This window comes from Mobula birostris, chromosome 32 (genome assembly GCF_030028105.1).
Source record: "Mobula birostris isolate sMobBir1 chromosome 32, sMobBir1.hap1, whole genome shotgun sequence".
NCBI lineage: Eukaryota > Metazoa > Chordata > Chondrichthyes > Myliobatiformes > Myliobatidae > Mobula > Mobula birostris.
In genome coordinates, this window is record NC_092401.1 from 7554500 (window position 1) to 7580102 (window position 25603).

The 25603-nt window shown below is 44.7% G+C and overlaps 1 protein-coding gene across 1 annotated transcript in view; it reads right to left on the reverse strand.

Moving 5' to 3' along the window:
* Window positions 1–25603, reverse strand: part of LOC140191287 (intercellular adhesion molecule 1-like) — an 88375-nt gene that overhangs the window by 57989 nt on the left and 4783 nt on the right. Inside the window, exons 2-5 of the mRNA XM_072248559.1 lie at window positions 15950–16228; window positions 15002–15313; window positions 13341–13634; window positions 8645–8926 (exon numbers count right to left, since the gene is read on the reverse strand). Coding sequence (XP_072104660.1) covers window positions 8645–8926; window positions 13341–13634; window positions 15002–15313; window positions 15950–16228 — 1167 coding nt within the window. The remainder of the gene's footprint in view (window positions 1–8644; window positions 8927–13340; window positions 13635–15001; window positions 15314–15949; window positions 16229–25603) is intronic.

Sequence of the window (25603 nt, forward strand, 5' to 3'; positions counted from 1 at the left end):
TTCTCTATTATTATGTATTGCATTCTACTGCTGCCACGCAGTCAACCAATTTCACAGCATTTGCCAGTGAACTTAAACCTGATTCTGATTCTTATTAAGGAAATACTGAGTCATTTTTGTTATTTACACATGTTTAGCGTTTTACTCGTAATAAAAGTATAACAGGCATTGAAATAAAAGAAGCATTTTTAAAAACCTGTTCAGAAATTTTGAATATTAACTATTGAAAAAGACAATTGAAAGATAACAGATTTCTAAATGGTATTGGTATTGTAACCGTTTACTGATGTGTTCACCCGGTCTGCGAAGAATTCAAAACATCCTCCAGCGTCACGTGTTCTTGCAACCAAGCCGGTGTGAGACAGTTCCTGTCAAAGCATCTCTCTGCTGTTGGGTTGTAGAATGTTATTTGCTGCTTCATTGGGTAGTGAAGATAATCATTATGCATCTTTTTTTTATATAATGAATGGGGTTTAAAAAACCCAAGGGGCAGCAGTGCATCATGCATTGTAAGCTTCATAATACTCAGTTACAGGGTGCCATTGTAGATGAGCAGAAGGGACAGGTGAATGTGTCGACAGGCACTGAAGGAGCCACAGCCTGCTCTTCAAGAGGAAATTCTCTTTTCAATAGAAGTTAGGAGCAATAAGTTTTAGCTGAAGGGGATAACTCAAAGATGGGCATCATGTGCCTGAACTGATTGATCAGTGAATAGCTGGACCTTTCTTTTTCCAAATTCTTTGCGTCTTCTTGTCAGTCACTCTCCCAAATAACCTTTCACAATCCTTACATCAAGCAACAGAACTTCTGGAAATCCAGGTATTCCTATTATGTATACTTACTGCCCTTCCCCCTCATTTCCTCTTATATTCTCAAATGAGTTGATGGATGACTTAAGCATTAGGCTTCTAACCCCAAACCAAAGGGATCCATTAGCCAGTCCTCAGTGAAGGATCAGAGGTGGAAAGGATCAGTAACTTTGAATTCCTGGGTCTTACAATCTCAGAAGACCTGTCCCAAACCCATCATATAAAGACAATTGCAAAGAAAGCACAACAACTCCTCTGCTTCCTTAGAAGTCTGTGGAGATTTGGAATGACATCAAAATCTTTGGCAGACTTCCATAGATGTGTAGTGGAGAGTGTATTGATTGGCTGCATCACAGCCTGGTATGGGAACACCAATGCCATTGAATGGAAAATCCTACAAAAGGTAGTAGATTCAGCCCAGTATATCATGGGCACATCACAAACATTGAGCACACCTACATAAAACATTGTCGTAGGAAAGCAGCATCCATCATCAGAGATGCTCACCACCCAGGCCGTGCTCTTTGCTCACTGCTGCCATCAGGTGGAAGGTACAAGAGCCACAGAACTTGTACCACCAGGTTCAAGAGCAGTCGCTACGTCTCAAGCAACAGGTTCTCGAACAAAAGAGGATAGCTACACTCATCTGAAGGTCTCTGCCCGAAACGGCGACTATTCATTTCCTTAGATGCTGCCTGGCCTGCCGGGATCCCCCAGCATTTTTGTGGGTGTTAATCAAATTAAGAAGTGTTTAAGGAAGTTGGAGATGCATTAGGACGTGGGAGAGTGAGAGGTTCAATACTTAGAAGGGAATTGACAGATGTGAGGTTTGCGCATCACCCACCCTTGCTATTTGTAGGCAGTGAACTCGGTTTGAGAAACAGAATGGTCACCTGCTTGAATTTTTTGGGCTCTTAAAGTCAGATACCATCCCACACCAGGGGAAGTTACTTGCAGTGATGAGGCCTTTGTCAAGGAGATGGGTTTAAATGAGAATGATAAAACAGGAGAGGGAGGTACAGAGACTGAAAACGTCAGCAGCTGAAGGCCTCCTTGTGGAAAAGTGGCAAAAACCAGGACTTGCTGTTTTTCAAGTTCAGAGACCGGAATTTGAGCAGGAGTAAGTCCCGGGCGGGTTGAATAGCTGGAAGAGTTTACAGAATGCTGGGAATTGGAAATCTTTATAAAAGGCTTCATCATTACGGAGACACTGGTGAAATATATCATCTCACAATTCATCTTCATCTTGTTCACTTTGTAACATGTACTTATTGAAGACAGTGACATTTCTTTAGATTTGCAGCTCAATAATATCGTTGGAGTATCAGTCTGGAATTTATCTGTTTTACAATTTTAAATTCAAATTTTGTCTTAATTGTTGTAGATTACAGTATATTATCTTCCAGGTATAATTTTCTTTCATGGAGGTGTTTCCATTGGGTTTTGTCCAACTATTGTTGGCCTTTGTTTATGTTGTTTTTTTGGTTTATTTTCTTCCAAAGGTAGTGTGTCAGAGCAATACAAGCTAAACATGCAAAGAGAGCTACCACGTATTTCCAAGCTGAAGATCCATGTTGATCTATAAAAAAACCCACAAAATCAACAGTACAGGTCATTGATGGTCCCAGGTAAACAATTTATAACAGAAGTACTCTTCTCTTCTGATCACTCTTACCTCTGAGAATGCTTCCTCAGTAGACCGAAGTGTCAGGCGAGCTTATAATGATCAAGTATCTAAAGTAAACAATCAATCTATCTATATATTTATTTGTTTATTTATTTATTTATCTACTTGCTTACTTCTGTGCAATCAAGTCAATCAAGATTTGAATAGATCAGCAGACAGCCGTTGATTAGACAATCAAGATTTGAATAGCTCAGACTCAGCAGAAAGCAGCTGATTGGGTAGTTGAGGTCAGGTGACCAAGCATTTTGAAAAGCTCGAACAGATAAATAGAGGGGTAGCTCAAGTGGAGCAGCCAGTGAGTGAGTGGGCCAGTGAAGGAGTGGAGCTTTGAGGCTTTGACTCGAGAGGCTTTGACGAGAAGAGGCGGAGGACAAGCTAGCTCGCAGTTAGTTCTTACAATGTCTCCTGAGATGGTGATGTGCCTCTCATGTGAGATGTGGCAGTCTTGGGGGAACTCCTCTCTCCCGCAGAGTCACATCTGCCAGAAGTGCATACGGCTGGGCGATCTGGAAGACCGTGTAAGGAATCTGGAGCAGCAGCTGGATGACCTTCCACTCATAAAGGAGAATGAGGCAGTCACAGATGAGAGCTACAGGGAGGTAGTCACACCTAGGCTGTCGGAAGCAGGTCGTTGGGTGACAGTCAGAGGGGGGAAAGGGAAGGTGAGCAGACAGGTAGTGCAGAGCACCCCTATCGCCATTCCCCTGAATAATAAGTTTACCATCCTGGATACTGTTGGCGGGGACGACCGACCAGGTGTGAGCCATGGTGGCAGGGCCTCCGGCACTGAGTCTGACCTGGTGGTGCAGAAGGGTGGGACGGAGAAGATGAGAGCTGTCGTCATTGGAGACTCTATAGTCAGGGGAGCAGACAGGAGATTTTGTGGACGTGAGAAGGACACCCGTATGGTTTGTTGCCTCCTGGGTTGCAAGGTCCAGGATGTCTCTGACCGGGTGCACGCCATCCTGGTACGAGAGGGAAAGCAACCAGAAGTTGTGATACATGTTGGGACCAACGACATAGACAGAAAGAGGGATGAGGTCCTGAAGTGTGAGTTTCCGGAACTAGGCAGAAGGCTGAAGAACAGGACCTCAAGGGTGGCGTTCTCAGGATTGCTGCCAGCGCTACGTGACAGAGATGGTAAGAATTGGAGGAGATGGCAGTTGAATGAGTGGCTGAGGAGTTGGTGCAGGGAGCAGGGTTTTAGATTTTTGGATCATTGGGATCTCTTCTGGGGAAGGTGGGACCTGTACAGATTGGATGGGTTGCACCTGAACTCAAGGGGGAGCAATATCTTTGCAGGTAGGTTTGCTAGCATGGTTCAGGAGGGTTTAAACTAATTTGCGAGGGGGATGGGACCCAGAGCGATAGAGCAGTGAAAGAAGTGCATGCAGTAAGGCCAGATCTAACATATACAGAAGCTTTGAGGAAAGAGAAGCAGAATAAAGGGTGTAAAGGTACTAAGGTAGAAGGGCTGAAGTGTGTGTACCTCAATGCAAGAAGCATTAGGAACAAAGGTGATGAACTGAGAGCTTGGAGACATACATGGAATTATGATGTAGTGACCATTACAGAGACTTGGCTGGCACCAGGGCAGGAATGGATTCTCAATATTCCTGGATTTCAGTGCTTTAAAAGGGATAGAGAGGGGGGAAAAGGGGAGGAGGGGTCCATTACTGGTCAGGGATACTATTACAGCTACAGAAAGGGTGGGTAATGTAGCAGGATCCTCTTTTGAGTCAGTATGGGTGGAAGTCAGGAACAGGAAGGGAGCAGTTACTATACTGGGGGTATTCTATAGGCCCCCTGGTAGCAGCAGAGATACAGAGGAGCAGATTGGGAGGCAGATTTTGGAAAGGTGCAAAAATAACAAGGTTGTTATCATGGGTGACTTTAACTTCCCTAATATTGATTGGCACCTGATTAGTTCCAAGGGTTTAGATGGGGCAGAGTTTGTTAAGTATGTCCAGGATGGATTCCTGTCACAGTACATGGACAGGCCGACTAGGGGGAATGTCATACTAGATCTAGTACTAGGTAATGAACTGAGCAGGTCACAGATCTCTCAGTGGATGAGCATCTGGGGGACAGTGACCACCGCTCCCTGGCCTTTAGCATTATCATGGAAAAGGATAGAATCAGAGAGGACAGGAAAATTTTTAATTGGGGAAGGGCAAATTATGAGGCTATAAGGCTAGAACTTGCGGGTGTGAATTGGGATGATGTTTTTGCAGGGAAATGTACTATGGACATGTGGTCGATGTTTAGAGATCTCTTGCAGGATGTTAGGGATAAATTTGTCCCTGTGAGGAAGATAAAGAATGGTGGGGTGAAGGAACCATGGGTGACAAGTGAGGTGGAAAATCTAGGCAGGTGGAACAAGGCAGCATACATGAGGTTTAGGAAGCAAGGATCAGATGGGTCTATTGAGGAATATAGGGAAGCAAGAAAGGAGCTTAAGAAGGGGCTGAGAAGAGCAAGAAGGGGGCATGAGAAGGCCTTGGTGAGTAGGGTAAAGGAAAACCCCAAGGCATTCTTCAATTATGTGAGGAACAAAAGGATGACAGGAGTGAAGGTAGGACCGATTAGAGATAAAGGTCGGAAGATGTACCTGGAGACTGTGGAAGTGAGCGAGGTCCTCAATGAATACTTCTCTTCGGTATTCACCAATGAGAGGGAACTCGATGATGGTGAGGACAATATGAGTGAGGTTGATGTTCTGGAGCATGTTGATATTAAGGGAGAGGAGGTGTTGGAGTTGTTAAAATACATAAGGACGGATAAGTCCCCAGGGCCTGACGGAATATTCCCCAGGCTGCTCCACGAGGCAAGGGGAGAGATTGCTGAGCCTCTGGCTAGGATCTTTATGTCCTCGTTGTCCAGGGGAATGGTACCGGAGGATTTGAGGGAGGCGAATGCTGTCCCCTTGTTCAGAAAAGGTAGTAGGGATAGTCTGGGTAATTATAGGCTAGTGAGCCTTACGTCTGTGGTGGGAAAACTGTTGGAAAAGATTCTTAGAGATAGGATCTATGGGCATTTAGAGAATCATGGTCTGATCAGGGACAGTCAGCATGGCTTTGTGAAGGGCAGATCGTGTCTAACAAGCCTGATAGAGTTCTTTGAGGAGCTGACCAGGCATATAGATGAGGGTAGTGGAGTGGCTGTGATTTACATGGATTTTAGTAAGGCATTTGACAAGGTTCCACATGGTAGGTTTATTCAGAAAGTCAGAAGGCATGGAATCCAGGGAAGTTTGGCCAGGTCGATTCAGAATTGGCTTGCCTGCAGAAGGCAGAGGGTCATAGTGGACGGAATACATTCAGATTGGAGGATTGTGACTAGTAGTGTCCCACAAGGATCTGTTCTGGGACCTCTACTTTTAGTGATTTTTATTAACGACCTGGACGTGGGGGTAGAAGGGTGGGTTGGCAAGTTTGCAGATGACACAAAGGTTGGTGGTGTTGTAGGTAGTGTAGAGGATTGTCGAAGATTGCAGAGAGACATTGATAGGATGCAGAAGTGGGCTGAGAAGTGGCAGATGGAGTTCAGCCCGGAGAAGTGTGAGGTGATACACTTTGGAAGGACAAGCTCCAAGGCAGAGTACAGAGTTAATGGCAGGATACTTGGTAGTGTGGAGGAGCAGAGGGATCTCGGGGTACATGTCCACAGATCCCTGAAAGTTGCCTCACAGGTGGGTAGGGTGGTTAAGAAAGCTTATGGGGTGTTAGCTTTCATAAGTCGAGGGATAGAGTTTAAGAGTCGCGATGTAATGATGCAGCTCTATAAAACTCTGGTTAGGCCACACTTGGAGTACTGTGTCCAGTTCTGGTCGCCTCAATATAAGAAGGATGTGGAAGCATTGGAAAGGGTACAGAGGAGATTTACCAGGATGCTGCCTGGTTTAGAGAGTATGCATTATGATCAGAGATTAAGGGAGCTAGGGCTTTACTTTTTGGAGAGAAGGAGGATGAGAGGAGACATGATAGAGGTGTACTAGATAATAAGAGGAATAGATAGAGTGGATAGCCAGCGCCTCTTTCCCAGGGCACCACTGCTCAATACAAGAGGACATGGCTTTAAGATAAGAGGTGGGAAGTTCAAGGGGGATATTAGAGGAAGGTTTTTAACTCAGAGAGTGATTGGTGCGTGGAATGTACTGCCTGAGTCAGTGGTGGAGGCAGATACACTCGTGAAGTTTGAGAGACTACTAGAGAGGTATATGGAGGAATTTAAGGTGGGGGATTATATGGGAGGCAGGGTTTGAGGGTCGGCACAACATTGTGGGCCGAAGGGCCTGTACTGTGCTGTACTATTCTATGTTCTATGTTCTTCCTTATTCAGATTCAGTGCGGAATAGGTCTGAATAGCCCTTTGAGCCAGGCTGCCCAGCAGTCCTGATTTAATCTGCACCTAATCAGAGGACAATTTACAAAGACCAGTTAACCTACCAACCAGTACATCATTAGACTGTGGGAGGAAACTGGAGCACCCGGAGGAAACCCACATGGTCACAGGGAGAACGTACAAACTCCTTAGAGGCAGTGACAGGAATTGAACCTGGGTCACCTGTACACGTAACGCGTTGTGCTAACCACTACACTGCCGTGCCACCCACAAATATCTTGGAGAAATAGACTGCCCAATGAGGCTCCCAGACAGTCAGATATAAATGAGGTTAATCGTTTACTACTTTCCAAATTCAGCTTAAGCAAGCTCAGTTCCTTCATTGATCAATTCCTGTCACTGTAAGGAGTTTGAACGTTCTCCCCATGACTGCGTGGGTTTCTTCTAGGTTCTCTAGTTTCCTCCCACATTCCAAAGATGTACTGGTTGGTTGGTTAATTGGTCATTGTAAATCGTCCCCTGATTAGGTTCAGATTAAATCAGGGGATTGCTGGGCGATGTGGCTCAAAGGGCCAGAATGGCCTATTCGTTTTAGGAATAAAATTTTTAAAAACATAATTGATCGTTACTCTCTGGTTTATCCCTTACTTGGTCTCCAATTCCATGAAAGTTTCTATTAACCTTCAGTATAACTGATATAGGTTGGTGATCTTTGGGACCATTAATTTCCTCCACACGCACACAGGATGTGGTGTCATGTGGAGATAGAGGAGACTGAGGTCGTCATCCTGTACGCAGAACACCTGATCGACACTGGAGTGATGACATGGCGCGCTGTAACAAGAAAGCAGCACCCATCATGCAAACCAAGCTCTCTTCTCACTACGACCATCGGGCAGGAGTTACAGAAGTCTTAATGTCCCACACCCCCAGCTTCAGGAAGTTATTACCCTACAACCAACCATCAGCTCCGGAACCAGGGAGGATAACTTCAATCGTCACTAATCTGAACTGGTTCTACAACCTACAGACTCACTTTTAACGACCCTTTACAACTCTTGTTCTCAGTATTTTTTTATTTGCACTATTTTCCTTCTTTTGCACATTGGATTTTTTTAGTTTTTGTGAGATTATGCAGAATACTTCATGAAATTCCACTATATTTCTACTTCGCCCTTGTAAATTCCTGCAGGGAAATAGGTCTCAACGTAACACATGGTAACATATACATATTTTGAGAATAAATTTACTTTGAACTTTGATCAGCGTCAGGATGTAAAACATCGAACGTGCTGGGACTCAACAATGAAACGTGCAAGCGTGTGGGCTGTTGTGTCCAGGAACTCAGTCAGTTTTCAGTCAGTTGTTTCTGATTTCAGACACACTCTAGCAATTCGAGCGTAATATCTCAGCTGAATATCTAATGTGGTACTGAGGAATTACTGGGTGCTGTCTTTTGATAAGATGCTAAATTAAGATTGCATTGTGTAAAAGACAAGAGAATCCCTTCCTGGTATAGTGATCAATAATTTTTCCCTAATTGGGTCGGGCTGTGCAATAATGGTGCCTAGGCAGAGAATAAATAAGCCTTACTACTTGGTAATCTCATTTACTTAAAATAAAATCTTTGTGTTAATATACAAATACTATAGGCCACTGTGTAAGTTTGTACTGACAACCTTGCGCCCGTTGGGCCGGTGGGATGTGGACCCTAAACATCTTTTCCTCTCTTGTCCCTGAACCTTAGAAAAGATAACCTCAAGCCATCACAAGTCTTTAGTGCCGATCTGTTGCTGCTACTTACACGGGACATCGAGAGTGGCTGACTGCTGTTTAACAATGGTGTTGGAGTGATGGTGAAGTGTCAGCTCGGCCTCGCAGGTGAACTGCTGTCCATTCAGCTCTGCTCGTGGATTCACAGTGTGGTAGATAGTCAGCCCAGTACTGGCTGACCTGTTCACTAATATCTCACTTCCCTTCTTCAGTCTGAGTTGAAGTTCCCCTGAGACGTTAAACACACTGCAGGTAATATTCACTGGAATTCCCTCAGTGGTGATCGGGATGTAGATTTCAGGGTTGGAGAAAACTGTAACACCAGAAAACATTGTTAGAAGCTTTCTCAAAGCAAGTCCTGCATTCTCTCTGCCTGACTGGACTAATGTAGCTAAAGCATCTGTACGGTCAGCCACTCCCATGTCGGAGGAGTTCACATACTGTACAAGTAGAGGGTTATCAATAATGTTTGGTTGGGACTCCTGCATGCTGATGCCCTGGTGTACAATTTTAGCTTTCATTGCACCGGAAATTGTGACTGATTTACAGTTCTTACTGGTAACACGCACAAAATTCAGGAACTCAGTGGTCAGCCAGAATCAATGGAGAGGAATAAACAGTTGAAATTTGGGTCAAGACTCTTCATCATGATGGGTAGGAAGAGGAAAAAGGCCAGAAGAAGAAGTTAGGGGAGAGGGAAGTAGTACAGGCTGGAAAGCGACCGGTGAAGCCAGGTGAGGGGGAAGGTAGATGGGGATAAAGTAAGAAGCCGGCAGGTGAGAGGTGGAGAATGGAAAGGGGTGAAGGAGGAATCTGCTGGGAGAGGAGAGTGAATCATGGAAGAAAGGAAAGGGGGAAGGGAGAACAGAGGGAGGTAATTGGCAGGTGAGACTAAAAGGAGCATGAGGGGATACAGAAGGGGAAATGAAAATGGAAAGAAGGGGGAGAGGAAATAAATGACCAGAAGTTGGAAGTAGTGATGTTCACTAGACACTAGACACTAGAATACTACAGCACAGTACAGGCCCTTCGGCCCTCGATGTTGTGCCGACCCATATATTCCTTTAAAAAAGTCTAAACCCACACTACCCCGTAACCCTCTATTTTTCTTTCATCCGTGTGTCTGTCCAAGAGGCTCTTAAATACCCCTAATGTTTTAGCCTCCACCACCATCCCTGGCAAGTCTTTCCAGGCACCCACAACCCTCTGTGTAATAAACTTACCCCTGATGACTCCCCTAAACTCTCCTCCCTTAACTTTGTACATATGCCCTCTGGTGTTTGCTATTCATGTCCTGGGAAACAGGTACTGGCTATCCACCCATTTGCCTCTCATAATCTTGTAGACCTCTATCAAGTCCCCTCTCATCCTTCTACGCTCCAAAGAGAAAAGTCCCAGCTCTGTTAACCTTGCCTCACAAGACTTGTTTTCCAATCCAGGCAACATCCTGCTAAATCTCCTCTGCACCCTCTCCATAGCTTCCACATCCTTCCTATAATGAGATGACCAGAACTGAACACAATACTCTAAGTGTGGTCTCACCAGAGATTTGTAGAGTTGCAACATGACCTCTCTACTCTTGAACTCAGTCCCCCTATTAATGAAGCCTAGCATCCCATAGGCCTTCTTAACTATCCTATCAACCTGTGCAGCAACCTTGAAGGATGTATGGATTTGAACCCCAAGGTCCCTCTGTTCATGTACACTCCTAAGTAACCAACCATTAACCCTGAACTCAGCCTTCTGGTTTGTCCTTCCAAAATGCATCACCTCACACTTATCCAGATTGAACTCCATCTGCCACTTTTCTGCCCAAATCTGCATCCTGTCTATGTCCTCTTGTAACCTTCGACAACCTACAGCTCCATCCACAACTCCTCCAATCTTCGTGTCATCCGCAATCTTACTCACCCATCCTTCCACCTCTTCATCCAGGCCATTTATAAAAATCATAAAGAGCAGGGGTCCCAGGACAGATCCTTGCGGCACTCAACTAGTCACCGACCTCCAGGCAGAATACTTTCCTTCCACTACTATCCTCTGCCTTCTTCCTTTAAGCCAATTTTTTATCCAAACAGCCAAGGTTCCACTGATCCCATGCCTCATGACTTTCTGGATGAGTATCTCATGGGGGACCTTGTCAAATGCCTTGTTAAAATCCAAGTAGACCACATCTACCGCTCCACCCTCATCAATTTCTTTTGTTACCTCTTCAAAAAACTCAATTAGGCTCGTGAGGCACGAACTTCCCTTCACAAAGCCATGTTGACTATCCTTGAGTAGACTGTACTTCTCCAAATGCTCGTAGATCCTATCCTTAAGAATCCTTTCCAATAGTTTGCAGACCACCGGCATAAGACTCATCGGTCTATAGGTCCCTGGATTCTCCCTATTACCTTTTTAAACAAGGGAACTACATTTGCCATTCTCCAACCCTCTGGCACCCCCCCTGCAGCCAAAGAGGACTCAAAGATCATAGCTACTGCTCCAGCGATCTCTTCTCTCACTTCCCACAGCAACCTGGGGTATATCACATCCGGCCCTGGGGACTTATCAATCTTGATGTTTTTAAGAATATCCAACACTTCTTCTTCCTTAATCTCCACATTGTCCAGCACACAGGCCTGTTCTATTTCGACTTCACCCTGATCAAGGCCCTTTTCACTTGTGAATACTGAAGCAAAGTATTCATTTAGGGCCTCCTCAACCTCCTCCGCCTCCAGGCACATGTTGCCTTCTTTATCCTTTAGTGGCCCCACCTTCATTCCTGTCATCCTTCTGTTCTTCACATATGCATTGAATGCCTTGGGGTTCTCCTTAATCCTACACGCCAAGGCCATCTCATGCCCCCTTCGAGCTCTCCTAAGTCCTTTCTTAAGCTCCTTCCTGGCTACCCTATATTTCTCATGAGCCCCTCCTGCTTCCTGCTTCTTACATCTAACATATGCTTCCTTCTTCCTCTTGACGAGTTGCCTCACGTGTTTCGTCAGCCATGGTTCCCTTTTCCAACCATTTTTTCCTGGTCTCAGTGGGACAAACCTACCCTGAACCCAGCACAAGTGGGACCTAAACTTCCTCCACATCGCTTCTGTGCTTTCACCCTTGAACATCTGTTTCCAATTTACTCTTGCTGGTTCCTGCCTCAACCCTTCATAGTTAGCCCTTCCCCAGTTAAGCACTTTCCCATTTTGTCTGTTTTTATCCTTTTCCATAGCTATGCTGAAGCTAAGGGAGTTGTGGGCACTCTCACCAAAATGCTCCCCCACCAAGAGGTCTGCCACCTGACCAGGTTCATTACCCAGAACTAGATCCAGTATGGCCTCTCCTCTCGTCGGCCGGTCCACATACTGTGTCAGGAATCCTTCTTGAACACACTTGACAAATTCAGCCCCATCTATCCCCCTTGCAGTCAGGAGGTGCCAGTCAATATGAGTGAAGTTGAAAGCACCCATAACTACAACCCTGTATTTCCTGCACCATTCTAAAATCTGCCTGCTTATCTGCTCCTCGGTGTCCCAAGGTCTGTTTGGGGGCCTATAGACTACTCCCAGCACAGTGATTGATCCCTTCCTATTTCTGACTTCCACCCGCACTGACTCAGTGGACACTCCCTCTGCAGCATCCTCCCTTTCTAAAGCCGTGATACTATCCCTGACCAGTAATGCTACTCCGCCCCTTTTCTACCTCCCATCCTATTCCTTTTAAAACACCTAAACCCTGGTTCCTGCATCAACCAATCCTGCTCTTCCTCCAGCCAAGTTTCAGTAACGGCCACAACATCGTAGTTCCACATACTGATCCAAGCTCTAAGTTCATCCCCTTTATTCCTAATACTCCTAACATTGAAATATGCTAATACTCCTAGTGTTCATGCTATTAGATTGGAGACTACCCGAATGGAATACCAGGTGTTTCTTCTCCAACCTGAGGGTGGCCTCATCGTGGTCATAGAGAGGGACCAACCTGTCATAATAGGAATGGGGAGTTGAATTAAAATGGTTTTCCACCAGAGAGTTATCCCTGTTGTGGACAGAGCAAAGGTACTCAAAAAAGTGATCCCCGGAAGTACATCAGGTCACCCTGGGAACACTGGATACTGTAGACAACCCTGAGAGACATGCAGGTGAAGTGTTGAGTCACCTGGAAGGACAGTTTCGGGACCTCAGTGGTAGTGAAGGAGGAGGTGAATGGGCAGGTGTCGCACTTGTTCCACGTGCAGGGATACGTGCTAGGAGGGAGATCAATGGGGAGGGATGAATGGTCAAGGGGATCACATAAACAGTGAATCCCGTGAAATGTGGAGAGTGGGGTATGGGGGTGCGAAGGTATAGATGTGCTTGGTGGAAGGATTCCATTGAAGATGGTGGAAGTTGTGGAGAAACTTACTTACAGTTAACTGCTTTTCAGGTAAGTATGTTCAGGAAACATCATCAACCAAAAATAAAACTAGGAACAGGACCTAGTCACACAGCCCATTGAGCCTGCTCCACCACTCTGTAAAATCATAATTCAATATAGATCTGCAGCTTTATACTCATCTTTCTTGATTACCATTTTCCAATTAAAAATGAGTAATTTCACTGGGAAATGGCCCCATTGACTGGGGACGTTTTGTGTCTCGGGCTGCCAGTTTAATCAATGCTGACACAACTGCTTGAGGAAACACCATTGACTAACAACAAGAAACTAAGTTCTGGTCCTTGTCTGAGTGCAGTGAACATACTCACCGTAACCCTCAATGGAAATGCTATCGTTCTTCAGTGGAATTGATGGATAATCCTTAAAATCTGCCGTGCAGGAGACTTCAGTCAGACCGGTCTCTCGTGGTGTCCATGTAGTTGTTGCCCTGACTGTGGTGGCATTTGACTGATTTGTTACTGAATTTTGTTGTTCACCGCCCCAAAACCATCGTACCCTCATCTTCTCAGCTGGATAGACGTTTGGCACCTCACATGTTAGTGTGACCTCCTGATTCACTCCTACAGGGTCTCTGCTGAGGATCCTCGGAGGCTCTGGAAAAGCTGCAAGACACACAAGAAGTTCACTGCAGTTCAGCTTGCAGTGGTAAATACTGATGGACGGAGCTGGAGACTGGCCAGGTCACACATCTGGGAGACCTTTATACCTAATCCACCACTTAATGGTCACGTCCTTCATTCTTCAGAATGTTTTCCCTAATTTTCAGTTTCTCACCCTGTCTGGTGCTCCAGCCACAAGCAGTGGTACATACAACATCACGCACTCATTAATTGATCTCAGTGTAACTTTAATTTGAATCTTGTTTTAGCATCGCAGACGAGATTTAAGTTTCCTCTTTGTCCTCAAGCCAATTTTTACTCCTTAGTCCAACGGAACCAAATATTCCATGAGTCGCTTTCACTCACCACACTTCAATATGGGACCTATGTCAAACACAGAGTGAAAATCCTCAAGAGGATAGCACTCAATTTCTTCATCACAAAAACTAATTTCATCTACAAACTTGTTATTTTGTAAATTCAACTGTCTTCGTGCCTTTTAAGTATTCCCACATTAATGTTTCCAACATATTCCCCATCACTGCCACTATACTGATGGGCCAGCTGCTGCTGACCCATATATGACCTTTTTGTCATTTCCCACCTCCCTGGCACCTTCCCTGTTCGGGGAGGATTGGGAGATTATGTCAAGCCCTTCTACAGTCTCCATCCTTGGGCATACCAGTCCAACTTCACTACCCACATCTGCAGAGTTTCCAATTCCTTTATTGTGTTAACTGTTGCTTTTATCCTCAGATTTACTGTTTCCCCTTCTTTTCAGTTTCATCCTATTTTTTGCTCCTACAGGAAGCCTGGGTCTCACTTCCTCTATTGGATTAGCCAGCTTGCGACTACAACCTCTGTTCCATAAAGATCCCTCTTGGTTGTACTTTATGACACAAATCTCCTTTCCTCCAATTGAAGTTAGGCCACCTTTGCCAATGGACCTTTCCCCCATCAGAACAGGTCTGGTTTGGGCAGAGCACGTTGATAGCTCACATGGGTCCACTACATTAGGTACATGGACACTGAGGCAATGCTTCAGTTCAGAGTCTGAGCTCTCAGCCTATGGGCCAAGAAAAAGTCTTAAATACTTCAAAATTCTCACAGTTACTTAATTAACCAGAGTTTGGTCAGGATGTTAAATAAATATGCAGGGTATTTACATTTACACTTTGAAAAAAACTTTTGAACAGCTGCAAAAATCACCCAGGTTCTCACTTCCCAAGATCTGATGGAATGAATCAAATAGGAATAATGAGAAAATAATCAGAAGGCAGCATCTTCGTACTGTATTTATTTTTAACAAAATATTTCAGTTCAAGCTATTCTCAAAAACAGGAGAAAATTTATTGTTATGTGGAACTCACAATAAGTTTTCAGAGTCACAGATGCGTTTGCGATTTGTTTGGTCGTGTTAGGGTCCAAGTTCAACTCTGCCAAGCAGGTGTACACCAGTCCATCGTCTGAAATACTTGCATTGAAATGAAGGACGTTCTTCAGTGGACCATCATCTGGAAAACCTGGTTCCTCTGTGGAAATATTTGCTATAGTCTCACTCCCTCTGAGCCAGGTGAGTACGAGTTTGTTCTTTGGATAGACCTTCGGACCGGTACACTCCAGCTGATATGGTTTGTTAACTTCCAGCACGTCAGGAGGTGGAACAATGCTTAAGTTTCGATCTGTTAAAGGAGAATCATGATTGGCAAAATTCTAAATCAAAAATTATCCCAACAAGCAATGTGCCTGTGGATCTACCCTCACCCTAGATGTATGAGGGGGGAGCTGGTGGGGCTTTGGGGTTCTAATATTTAACAGTCATTCATTCTTAGGTGCACTCCTCTATCTCCATGGATGGTTGCGAAGAAAAAGAATTTCAGGATGTATATAGTATATATTTCTCTGACATTAAATGTACCTTTGAAACCCTTGAAGGAAACCATTCATCTGTCACTCTGTGGCTCAGCTGTGAATATCCATTAACCAAATAATCCTGTGATTCAGCACATTGGTCCAACACTTTGGACTGTGAAAAAGCAACACATTTTTCCCGATCTGAGAGTCTCTGAACTTCCTTTCTCCATTTCTGCAGAATTATCTCTGTACAACGTCAATATCTGAACCCCTTTCAGACTGTGAGCTCATTGTGGGGGAGTGAAGTGTAAGTCCATTTCCCAGCAGGCCGTTCTCTACCTCACCTGATACACGACAGCATCTTTCTGTGTAAACGTTTTAGGTGATACATAATCGTATTTTGCCGCCTGTCTTCCTGTTATACTCTGCTGTGGGATGTGTTCAGAACAAGAGATTTCACTTACTGTACACTGGGATCACACATTTGTCCTCCTTCGTTTCTCCTCCTGCAGATAAACATTTTACAGTACAGGGCACTGTGAAATCCCATTTCTGGACACTCGGAAATCGGTCTGTAATCCACTTATCACCCTTAGTTCTGTTGGGATTTACCCCTGGTTTATATTCCACACTCATCATCGATGGGTTGTCACACGTTGTACTGCAGTTCACCTCCAGGGAGTGTCCAAATTCCACCACTGGGGAGTTTGTTTTTATCGAAACCTCAAATCCATTCAGCTTACCTGCCAGAGACACATAGGGAAATGGAATCTGTTCAGTGAAGTGTTGTGTGCAGTTCAATCTCAGCTGAGAATGGATAGACTTACCGTTCAGACAGTGAGGGGACAGTTCACCAGACTGATTCCGGGGGTGGCAGGACGGGCGTATGAAGAGAGATTGAGTCAATTCTGCCCACTTACACGAAGGTTTGGAATATTTAGTGATGATTGAATCAAATGTATGGCATTTTGACAGGTCTCAAGAGGTTGAATGCAGGAGATATACTTTCCTTGGCTGAGGAGTGTAAACAAGGGGTAGCAGTTTTGTGATGCAGAGGGATGTGTGGAGAAAAATCTTCACACAGCTGTAGTGAAAGGCACAGTTATTTCCTGTCTATTTCCACATGATATAAATGTCAGCATAATTTTGGTCCTTTTGTATTCAAACAGAAGGAATATTTTCAAGTCATGAAGACATCAAACCTCACTCTGTTCTAACATGGGTGAATCTGATTTGACTCCTCCCTAAGATCTGATTTGCAGAGACATGCCAAATTGCAGTTTTGGGATGGAGGAACTGAGCTGTGGAGAAAAATCTTCAGACAGATGTAGAGAAAGGTCAAGTCACTGAATGTATTTAAGAAAGGAGAGGTAGCATTTGAGACATCAATGACACATGGTGTTATTTAGAGAACACAGGGCATCCATTGTTCAACAAGGAAGATTGAAGATTGTTTAATATCATTTCCTGTACCCAAGTGGAACAAAATAATTGTTAGTCCGGATCCAATGAAGGTGCAAAAGAAAACACAAAAGATAAAACTACACAATAATCATTAAAAAATCAATAAATATAACTACATTAAATGGCTTATGCACACAGATTGATTGTATGTCCATACAGCTATGTTAGGCTATACAAAGATGACTTACAAGAAATAATAAAGTACTGATGGAGTTTGTGGTGAAGGTGTTGATCAGCCTCACTTCTTGGGGAACGTGTCTGTTTTTGAAATTCAAAGGTTCAAAGGTTCATTTTATTTTCAAAGTTTGTATGCGGAATACAGCCCTGAGATTTGTCTTCTCCAGATAGCCATGGGATGCAGAAAACGATAGAAGTATTTGAAAGAAAGACATTAATCCTCCTCACCCTCTCGTTGTATTCCACCCCCGACACACACACAAAAAGCAAAAGAAACATATACTCACAAAAATAACCCCCCCCACCTAACCCCTCCCTCACTCAAAAACTAACAGATCACTCGCATGGAGAAACAACAGCAAGAACATCAAACCCCAAACTCCCAGCCACCAATCGGCAACAAGAAAAAATGGGCGAAAACACACACAAAAATCATAGAACAGAAAGAGGCCAAAATGAACTACAGTCCAATGCAAAATTATCAGAATATCAGTAACATCTCCGAGAGCACTGGGACCTTGAAGCCCCTTCCAGGGGTAGTGACATGAACCCACAGCCCCTCTAACGACAACGACTTGAAGCAGCGGCCCCTACAAGAACTGCTCACTCTCCTCCAGATTTTCCTTGATGTTTCAATCTTCCTTGACGTTTCAATCAGCCAGATATGGAGATGTTCACAGCCCCTCGTCTCGTCTCCGAGCTTCCCCTCATGGTAGCTTGTGTTTACGCTTCACTCCTGGAGTTCTCTCAGGGACAGCAGGGTGCGAACTCATTCAATTGAACTACAGACTGGAAGTCACAGGCTCCAACAGTTTCAAAAACAAAATTAGAATAAAAAGAAGAAGTTGAAGATGGAGAAAAACTGAAATGATTGGTGGTCCTTGCTTGGATGCTACGTAGCCACCTCCCTGATGGGAGTGACACAAACAGTCCATGAGCAGGGTGGGTGAGATCCTTCAAGATGCTACTGGCCCTTTTCTGGCAGCTGGGCTGGTGCGGCCGGTGCAATAGACAGCCCTGACTATCTGTTGTAGGGCCTTCCTGTCCATCACGGTACAGTTTCTGTACTATGCAGTGATACAGTTTGACAGGATGTTCTCTACTGCTCATCTGTAGAATGCCATTAGTCTGGATGTACAAAGTTCAGCTCTCTTCCACCTCCTCAGAAAGTAGAGGTGTTGATAAGCTTTCGTGACTGTGTAGGAAGTGGTTGTGGGACCACGAGAGGTTATCAATGATGAACACTCCCAGGAGTTTGAAACCAATCGCAGTTTCCACCTCTCTGCCGCCGATGCAGTAAGGGGTGGAGTGGTGTGAGTTCTCCTGAAGTCCATAACTATCTCCTTTGTCTTGTTGACATTAAGGACGAGTTTATTTTCCTGACACCCGTCCTTGAGCTCTTCGACCCCCTTTCTGTAGGTCATCTCATCGTTGTTGGTGATGAGTCCCACCGCTGTTGTGTCGTTGGTGAACTTGACATTGTGATTGCTCAGGTGTTTGGCCGTGAAGTCCTGTGTGAGCAAAGTGTACAGCAATGGGCTCACCCTGGGGGTGGGGGGGTGGGGGGAGAGCGGCTGTGTTGAGGATGATAGTGAAGGAGGAACGGTTGTGCACCCGGACTCTCTGATATCTGTTTGTTAGGAAGTCCAACACCCCGTTGCACAGTGGTGTATCCAGACAGAGAAGTAGGAATTTGTTCGCCAATGTCTATGCAGTTAGTTGCCTGCACCCCATTTCAATCTCCACACAATATAAATGTTTGTCAGTATAACAATGCCCTTTTCACATTAAAACAAAAAATATTGTCGGTCATCAGATCATAACGATACCACCGACTTCTAACCCAAGTGGGTCTGTAGTGAAGATCTGTTTTCTAGGGAAGTCCCAAACTAAAGGAAAGAACAATATCACGGAATAGTGCCAGAGAGCGGAGACATTTTGTGTGCAGCTCCCATATCAGTCATCAAGTATTCTTGTTTAAAACTAAACAGCTGAAATCTGCAGCCACAGACACTGCAGTTAGCAACCTTGTTGAAAGTCCATCTCCTTGGCATTACGCAGGGGGTGGGGGGTGAGTGGGGAACAGTGGGGGCTGGTTGGCTGCACAGAAGAGATTCATCAGGACCGGCGAGGCTCCAGATGGCTATGGATCAAGAGGTGAGACCCGTGGACCAGTGCTGCTGGGACACAAACCAGAGGCTATCGAACAAATGACGTAGTTCAAAGTGCTTTACACTGTGAATGTAGAATACAGGTGAATATACATCAAATAGGTTTTGAGTTGGTGTTTAAAAGTGTCAACTGTATCTGTAGCCCTTATACTTTTAGGGACTGAATTCCACAGTTTACAAGCCTATTTTTTTAAGCTGACCTGCCAATTATCTTTTGAGGAAGATTGTTTAAATTGAAGAGACCGGCAGAAGAAGACCTGAGAGCTCAGTAGGATTATAAAACAAAAGAGATTCTGTGATGTTCTCTGGTCCCAGACCATTTAAGAACAAGTAAGGGACTTTAAAATCAATTCTAAATTGTACAGGAAATCAGTGCGGAGTAGCTAGTATAGCAGTGATATGCTCCCTCATCCTGGTTTTTGTTAACAGTGGTGCTCTGACTAAGTTGAAGGTTGTCAATAGATTGATTTGGAAGGCCAGTGAAAAGTACATAGCAGTAATTTAGTCTTTTCGATGTGAGTGCGTAAGTGTTGCTGTGCCAGAGGAGATTGTTCACACATTGTGGTTAGTGGTCCGATACTCTCAGTGGCCACTTTAGTCCTTAACTCACCTGGACAAAAAAGACACGTACGTTCGAATGCTGTTCATAGACTTCAGTTCAGCACTCAACACAATCATTCCTCAGAAACTGATTGGAAAGCTGAGCCTACTGGGCCTGAACACCTCCCACTGCAACTGGATCCTAGACTTCCTGACTGGGAGACCTCAGTCAGTCTGGATTGGAAGCAGCGTCTCCAACACCATCACACTGAGCACGGGGGCCCCCCAGGGCTGTGTGCTCAGTCCACTGCTGTTCACTCTGCTGACCCATGACTGTGCTGCAACACACAGCTCAAACCACATCATCAAGTTCGCCAATGACACGACCGCGGCGGGTCTCATCGGCAAGAACGATGAGTCAGCACACAGGGAGGAGGTGCAGCGGCTAACAGACTGGTGCAGAGCCAACAACCTGTCTCTGAATGTAAACAAAACAAAAGAGATGGTTGTTGACTTCAGGAGGACACAGATCAACCACTCTCTGCTGAACATCGATGAATCCTCCGCAGAGATCATTAAGAGCACCAAATTTCTTGGTGTTCACCTGGTGGAGAATCTCACCTGGTCCCTCAGCACCAGCTCCATTGCAGAGAAAGCCCAGCAGCGTCTCTACTTTCTGGAAAGGCTGAGAAAAATCCATCTCCCACCCCCCCATCCTCACCACATTCTACAGAGGTTGTATTGCGAGCATCCTGAGCAGCTGCATCACTGCCTGGTTCGGAAATTGCACCATCTCGGATCGCAAGACCCTGCAGCGGATAGTGAGGTCAGCTGAGAAGATCATCGGGGTCTCTCTTCCCGCCATCACAGACATTTACACCACAAGCTGCATCCGCAAAGCAAACAGCATTATGAAGGACCCCACGCACCCCTCATATGAATTCCTTCCCTCCTGCCATCTGGAAAAAGGCACCGAAGCATTTGGGCTCTCACAACCAGACTATGTAACAGTTTCTTCCCACAAGCCATCAGACTCCTCAATACCCAGAGCCTGGCTGGACACCAACCTACTATACCCTCTACTGTGCCTACTGTCTTGTTTATTATTTATTATTATTTATGGTAATGCCTGCACTGTTTTGTGCACTTTATGCAGTCCTGGATAGGTCTGTAGTCTAGTGTAGTTTTTGTGTTTTTTCTTACATAGTTCAGTGTTGTTTTTGTATTGTCTCATGTAGCACCATGGTCCTGGAAAACGTTGTCTCATTTTTACTATGTTCTGCATGGCTGAAATTAGAATAAAACGTGACTTGACTTGATTTGACAATGCAAATATCTAATCAGCCAATCATGTGGCAGCAATTCAATGCATAAAAGCATGTAGACATGGTCAAGAAGCCATGTCTATTCTTCATCAGGAGAGCCTTAAAGCTCTCCATTTCTTTTTGGACACCAGACCCGATCAGTTCCCCTCCATCCTCGGTCTCCTCCAACTGCCTGAACTGGCCATCACCCTCAACAATTTGTCTTTTGGGTGGTCCCACTTCCTTCAAACCCAAGGTATAGCCATGGGCACTCGCATGGGTCCGAGCTATGCCTGCCATTTAGTTGGCTATGTGGGACAGTCCATGTTCCAAGCCTGCACTGGCACTGCTCCCCAACTCCTCCAACACTACACCGACGACTGCATTGCTGCTTCTTCCTGCACCCATGCTGGGCTTGTCAATTTCATCAACTTTGCTTCCAATTTCCGCCCTGCCTTCAAATTTGCTTGAACTATTTCTGACACCTCTCTCCCCTTTCTCCATCTCTCTCTCTCCACATGTCTGGAGACAGTCTATCTACTGATGTCATTAATATACCAAAGACTCTCACAGCTATCTGAACTATACCTCTTCCCACCCTGTCATTGTAAAAATGCCATACCCTTTTCTCAGTTCCTCCATTTTTACCGCATCTGCTCTCAGGATGAGGGTTTTCATTCCAGAACAACTGAGATGCCCTCCTTCTTCAGAGAAAGGGGCTCTCCTTCCTCCAGCATCAATGCTGCTCCCTTCTGCATTTCTCCCATTTCGCGTACGTCTGCCCTTACACCATCCTCCCGCTGGCAGACCTGGGAGAGGGTTCCTCTTGTCATCATCTACCATCCCGCAAGCCTCCACATCCAGCACATAATTCTCCATAACCTCCACCATCTCTAACGAGATCTCACCACCAATCACATCTTTCCCTCCCCCTGACTTACCACAGGGATTGCTCCCTATGTGACTCCCTTGTCTACTCCTCCCTCCCCACTGATCTCCCTCCTGCTACATATCCTTGCAGGTGGGACTAGTGTCTCACCTGCCCCTACACCTCTTCCCTCACTACCATTCAGGGCTCCAAACAACACTTCACCTGCGAGTCTTTTGGAGTCATCTACTGTAACTGGTGCACTTTGCTCTGTCCACCACAAAAAGCAGGATTTCCCAACGGCCACCCATTTCAACTCTACTTTCCATTCCTATTCTGACCTGTCAGTCCATGTCATGATGAGTCCATTCTCAAGTTGGAGGAGCAACACCTAATATTCTGTCTGGGGAGCCTCCAACCTGATGGATTTAGCATCGATTTCTTGAACTTATGGTAATGGCACCCCTCCACCCCTTCAACATTCCCCATTCTTGTTTCCTCCCAACACCTTCTCTTCTTACTTGCCCATCACCTCCTTCTGGTTTCCCTTCTCTCTCCCTTTCTTCCATGGCTTGGATTCTCTCCTGTCAGATTCTATTGGGAGAAGTGCACAGACGCAGTCGCTCGTCATCGCACAAGGCCACTGAGAAGGTTCCAGGATAAAAGAGGAGTCACTGTCTAGTGGAGCAGTCACCAGAGTAGCCTGAGTCAGGGTAATAGGGGCTTTGGCTCATCAGGGCCTCTGCGAGGACGGGTCTAGGCGAGGTAAGGAGGTAAGTTACTTTCTTTTATATCTGTTTTTGCCGCTAACTTGAGAATAGTGGGTATGACTGCAAGGCCAGTTTTCTGCTCTGGGTGTCAGATCTGGGATATCCAGGAGACTTCCAGCCTCCCTGACGGCCACATCTGCACCACGTGCATTGAGCTGCAGCTCCTTAGAGACCGAGAGGGAACTGGAGCTGCAGCTTGATGACCTTCGGCTTGTTAGGGAAAGTGAGGAGGTGATTGAGCTACATGCAAATAGTCACGCTAGGGCCACAGGAGACAGAGAAGTAGGTGGCTATCAGGAGAGGGATGGGAGAGCATCAGGTAGTGGAGAGCACTCCTGTGACTGTCCCCTTAACAATAAGTACTCCATTTTGTGTACTGTTGGGGGGATGACCTTCCTGGGGGAAGCAACAGTGGCTGTGCCTCTGGCAGTGAGTCTGGCCCTGTGGCACAGAAGGGTAGGGAATGGAAAAGGATGGCAGCAGTAATCCGAGACTCCATAGTTAGGGAGACAGATAAGTGATTCTGTGAGGGTAAAAAAGAAACACAGATGGTAGTTTGCCTCCCAGGTGCCAGGGTTTGCGATGTTTCTGAACACGTCGACAATATCCTGAAAAGGGAGGGTGAGCAGCCAGAAGTCGTGGTACATATTAGTACCAACGACATAGGTAGAAAAAAGAGGAGGTCCTGAAAACAGAACACAGGAAGTTCGGAAAAAAGCTGAGAAGCAGAACCTCAAGGGTAGACATCTCGGGATTGCTGCCTGTGTCACGTGACAGTGAGTATAGGAATAGAATGAGGTGGAGGATAAATGCGTGGCTGAAGGATTAGAGCAGGGGGCAGGGATTCAGGTTTCTGAATCATTGGGACCTCTTCAGGGGCAGATGTGACCTGTACAAAAAGGATGGGTTGCACTTGAATCCAAGGGGGACCAATATTCTGGTAGGGAGGTTTGCTAAGGCTATTGGGGGAGGGTTTAAACCAGATTTGCAAGGGGGTGGGAACCGGTGGAGAGGCGGAGGTGGGGTGTTTGCAGCACAAGCAGAGACAGCTTGTAGGGAGTTTGTGAGGAAAGATAGACAGATGATGGAGCAAAGATGCACTCAGTCTGATGGTTTGAGATGTGTCTATTTTACTGCAAGGAGTATCATAAACAAAGCAGATGAAAATAGTGCTGATCAATATGTGGGACTATGACATTGTGGCCATTACAGAGACTTGGATATCTCAGGGGCAGGAATGGCTACTGAGTGTGCCAGGCTTTAGATGTTTCAAAAAGGATGGGGTGGGAGGCAAAAAAAAGTGGGGAGCAGAATTGCTAATCAAGGACAGTGTCACAGGGTCAGAAAAGGAGGAAGCCATGGAGGGATTATCTACTGAAGTCAGAAACAGGAAGGAGGCAATAACTCTACTGGGTGTTGCTTATAGACCCCCAAGTTTAACAGGGACATTGAGGAGCAGATAGTGAGGCAGATTCTGGAATTGTGCAATAATAATAGGGTTGTTGTTGTTTTTTGTAATTTATTTTTTATTGATTTTCATCATCAAACAAACATTTCCATAAGATGTATTTCAGATACTGTACATATATATCATATAATCATATTTGTCACAGATCTCCACATAATATTTATCTGAGATATACACTTATGGAAAGGAGAGGAAAGAAAGAACAATCGAAAGAAGAAAACTATGTACAGAGTAGGGAGTGATTTTTTTTACAACATATTCATTGACTTGTGAGAATACAATCAGGCCTATGAGGTATTATGTAGTTAAACCATTTTTTCCAGTATGAATAAAATTGTTCCAATTTATGATTAACAGATGCTGTTATCTTCTCCATTTTGTAAATGTCCATTGTAATTTCCATCCATACATTTAAAGTTGGGCTCTCCTCTGATAACCATTTCCTGGTAAGGGTCTTTTTACCAGCCACCAGCAGTACATTCATTAAATATTTATCTCTTTTCAACCATTCTTGAGGTATATACCCAAAATATATGGTCTTACTCCCTAAGGGTATTTCACATTTAAAGATGTCTTGTAGGCCATTATGTATCCCACTCCAATAGTCTTTGATAACGGGGCATTCCCAGAAAATATGATAATGGTTTGCATTTTGATTTCCACAATTTCTCCAGCAAACAGGGGGGTTACTATCATAATGGGATTTCTGAGAGAGTGTAATAAAATATCTTAATCAAGTGTTTCCACCCGAACTCCCTCCATTTCTGTGAACTGGTACACTTCCATTGATACCTCCATATTATTGTCCAGTCTTCCTCAGATATTATTATCCCTCCTTCCTTCTCCCATTTTGTTTTAATATATGAAGTCAAATGTGTTTTAAGATTTGACAAACCCTTATAAATGCTTGAAATTATTCTACTACCATTGTCTGAATTATATTCTTTTCTAAATAGCTCGATCAGACATGTATTTGCATTGGGTACATTTTTAACCGTCCTGTTAACATACTGTCACATCTGTAAATACTAGAAAAGTCTTGTTTTTCTTATAAGTGTTTCTCTTTGAATATTTCAAAACTGAACAGTGTTCCTTCTTTCATTATATTTCAAATAGCTGTTATTCCTTTAGCTGTCCAGCTCTTAAATCTAGCATCCAGTTTATTCGGCGTAAAATCCAAGTCATATGCACACCATTTAAGAATTGCAATGTCTCTGTCTAGTTTATATTCTTTTATAATAGTTTTCCATATTTTAAGAGTCCATTTCACCCACGGGTTGTCAATATTATTTATGTAACTTTGTAGGTTGTTATCAGCCAAAATTGCCTGTATGGGGATGGAAAGTATCCTCTCCT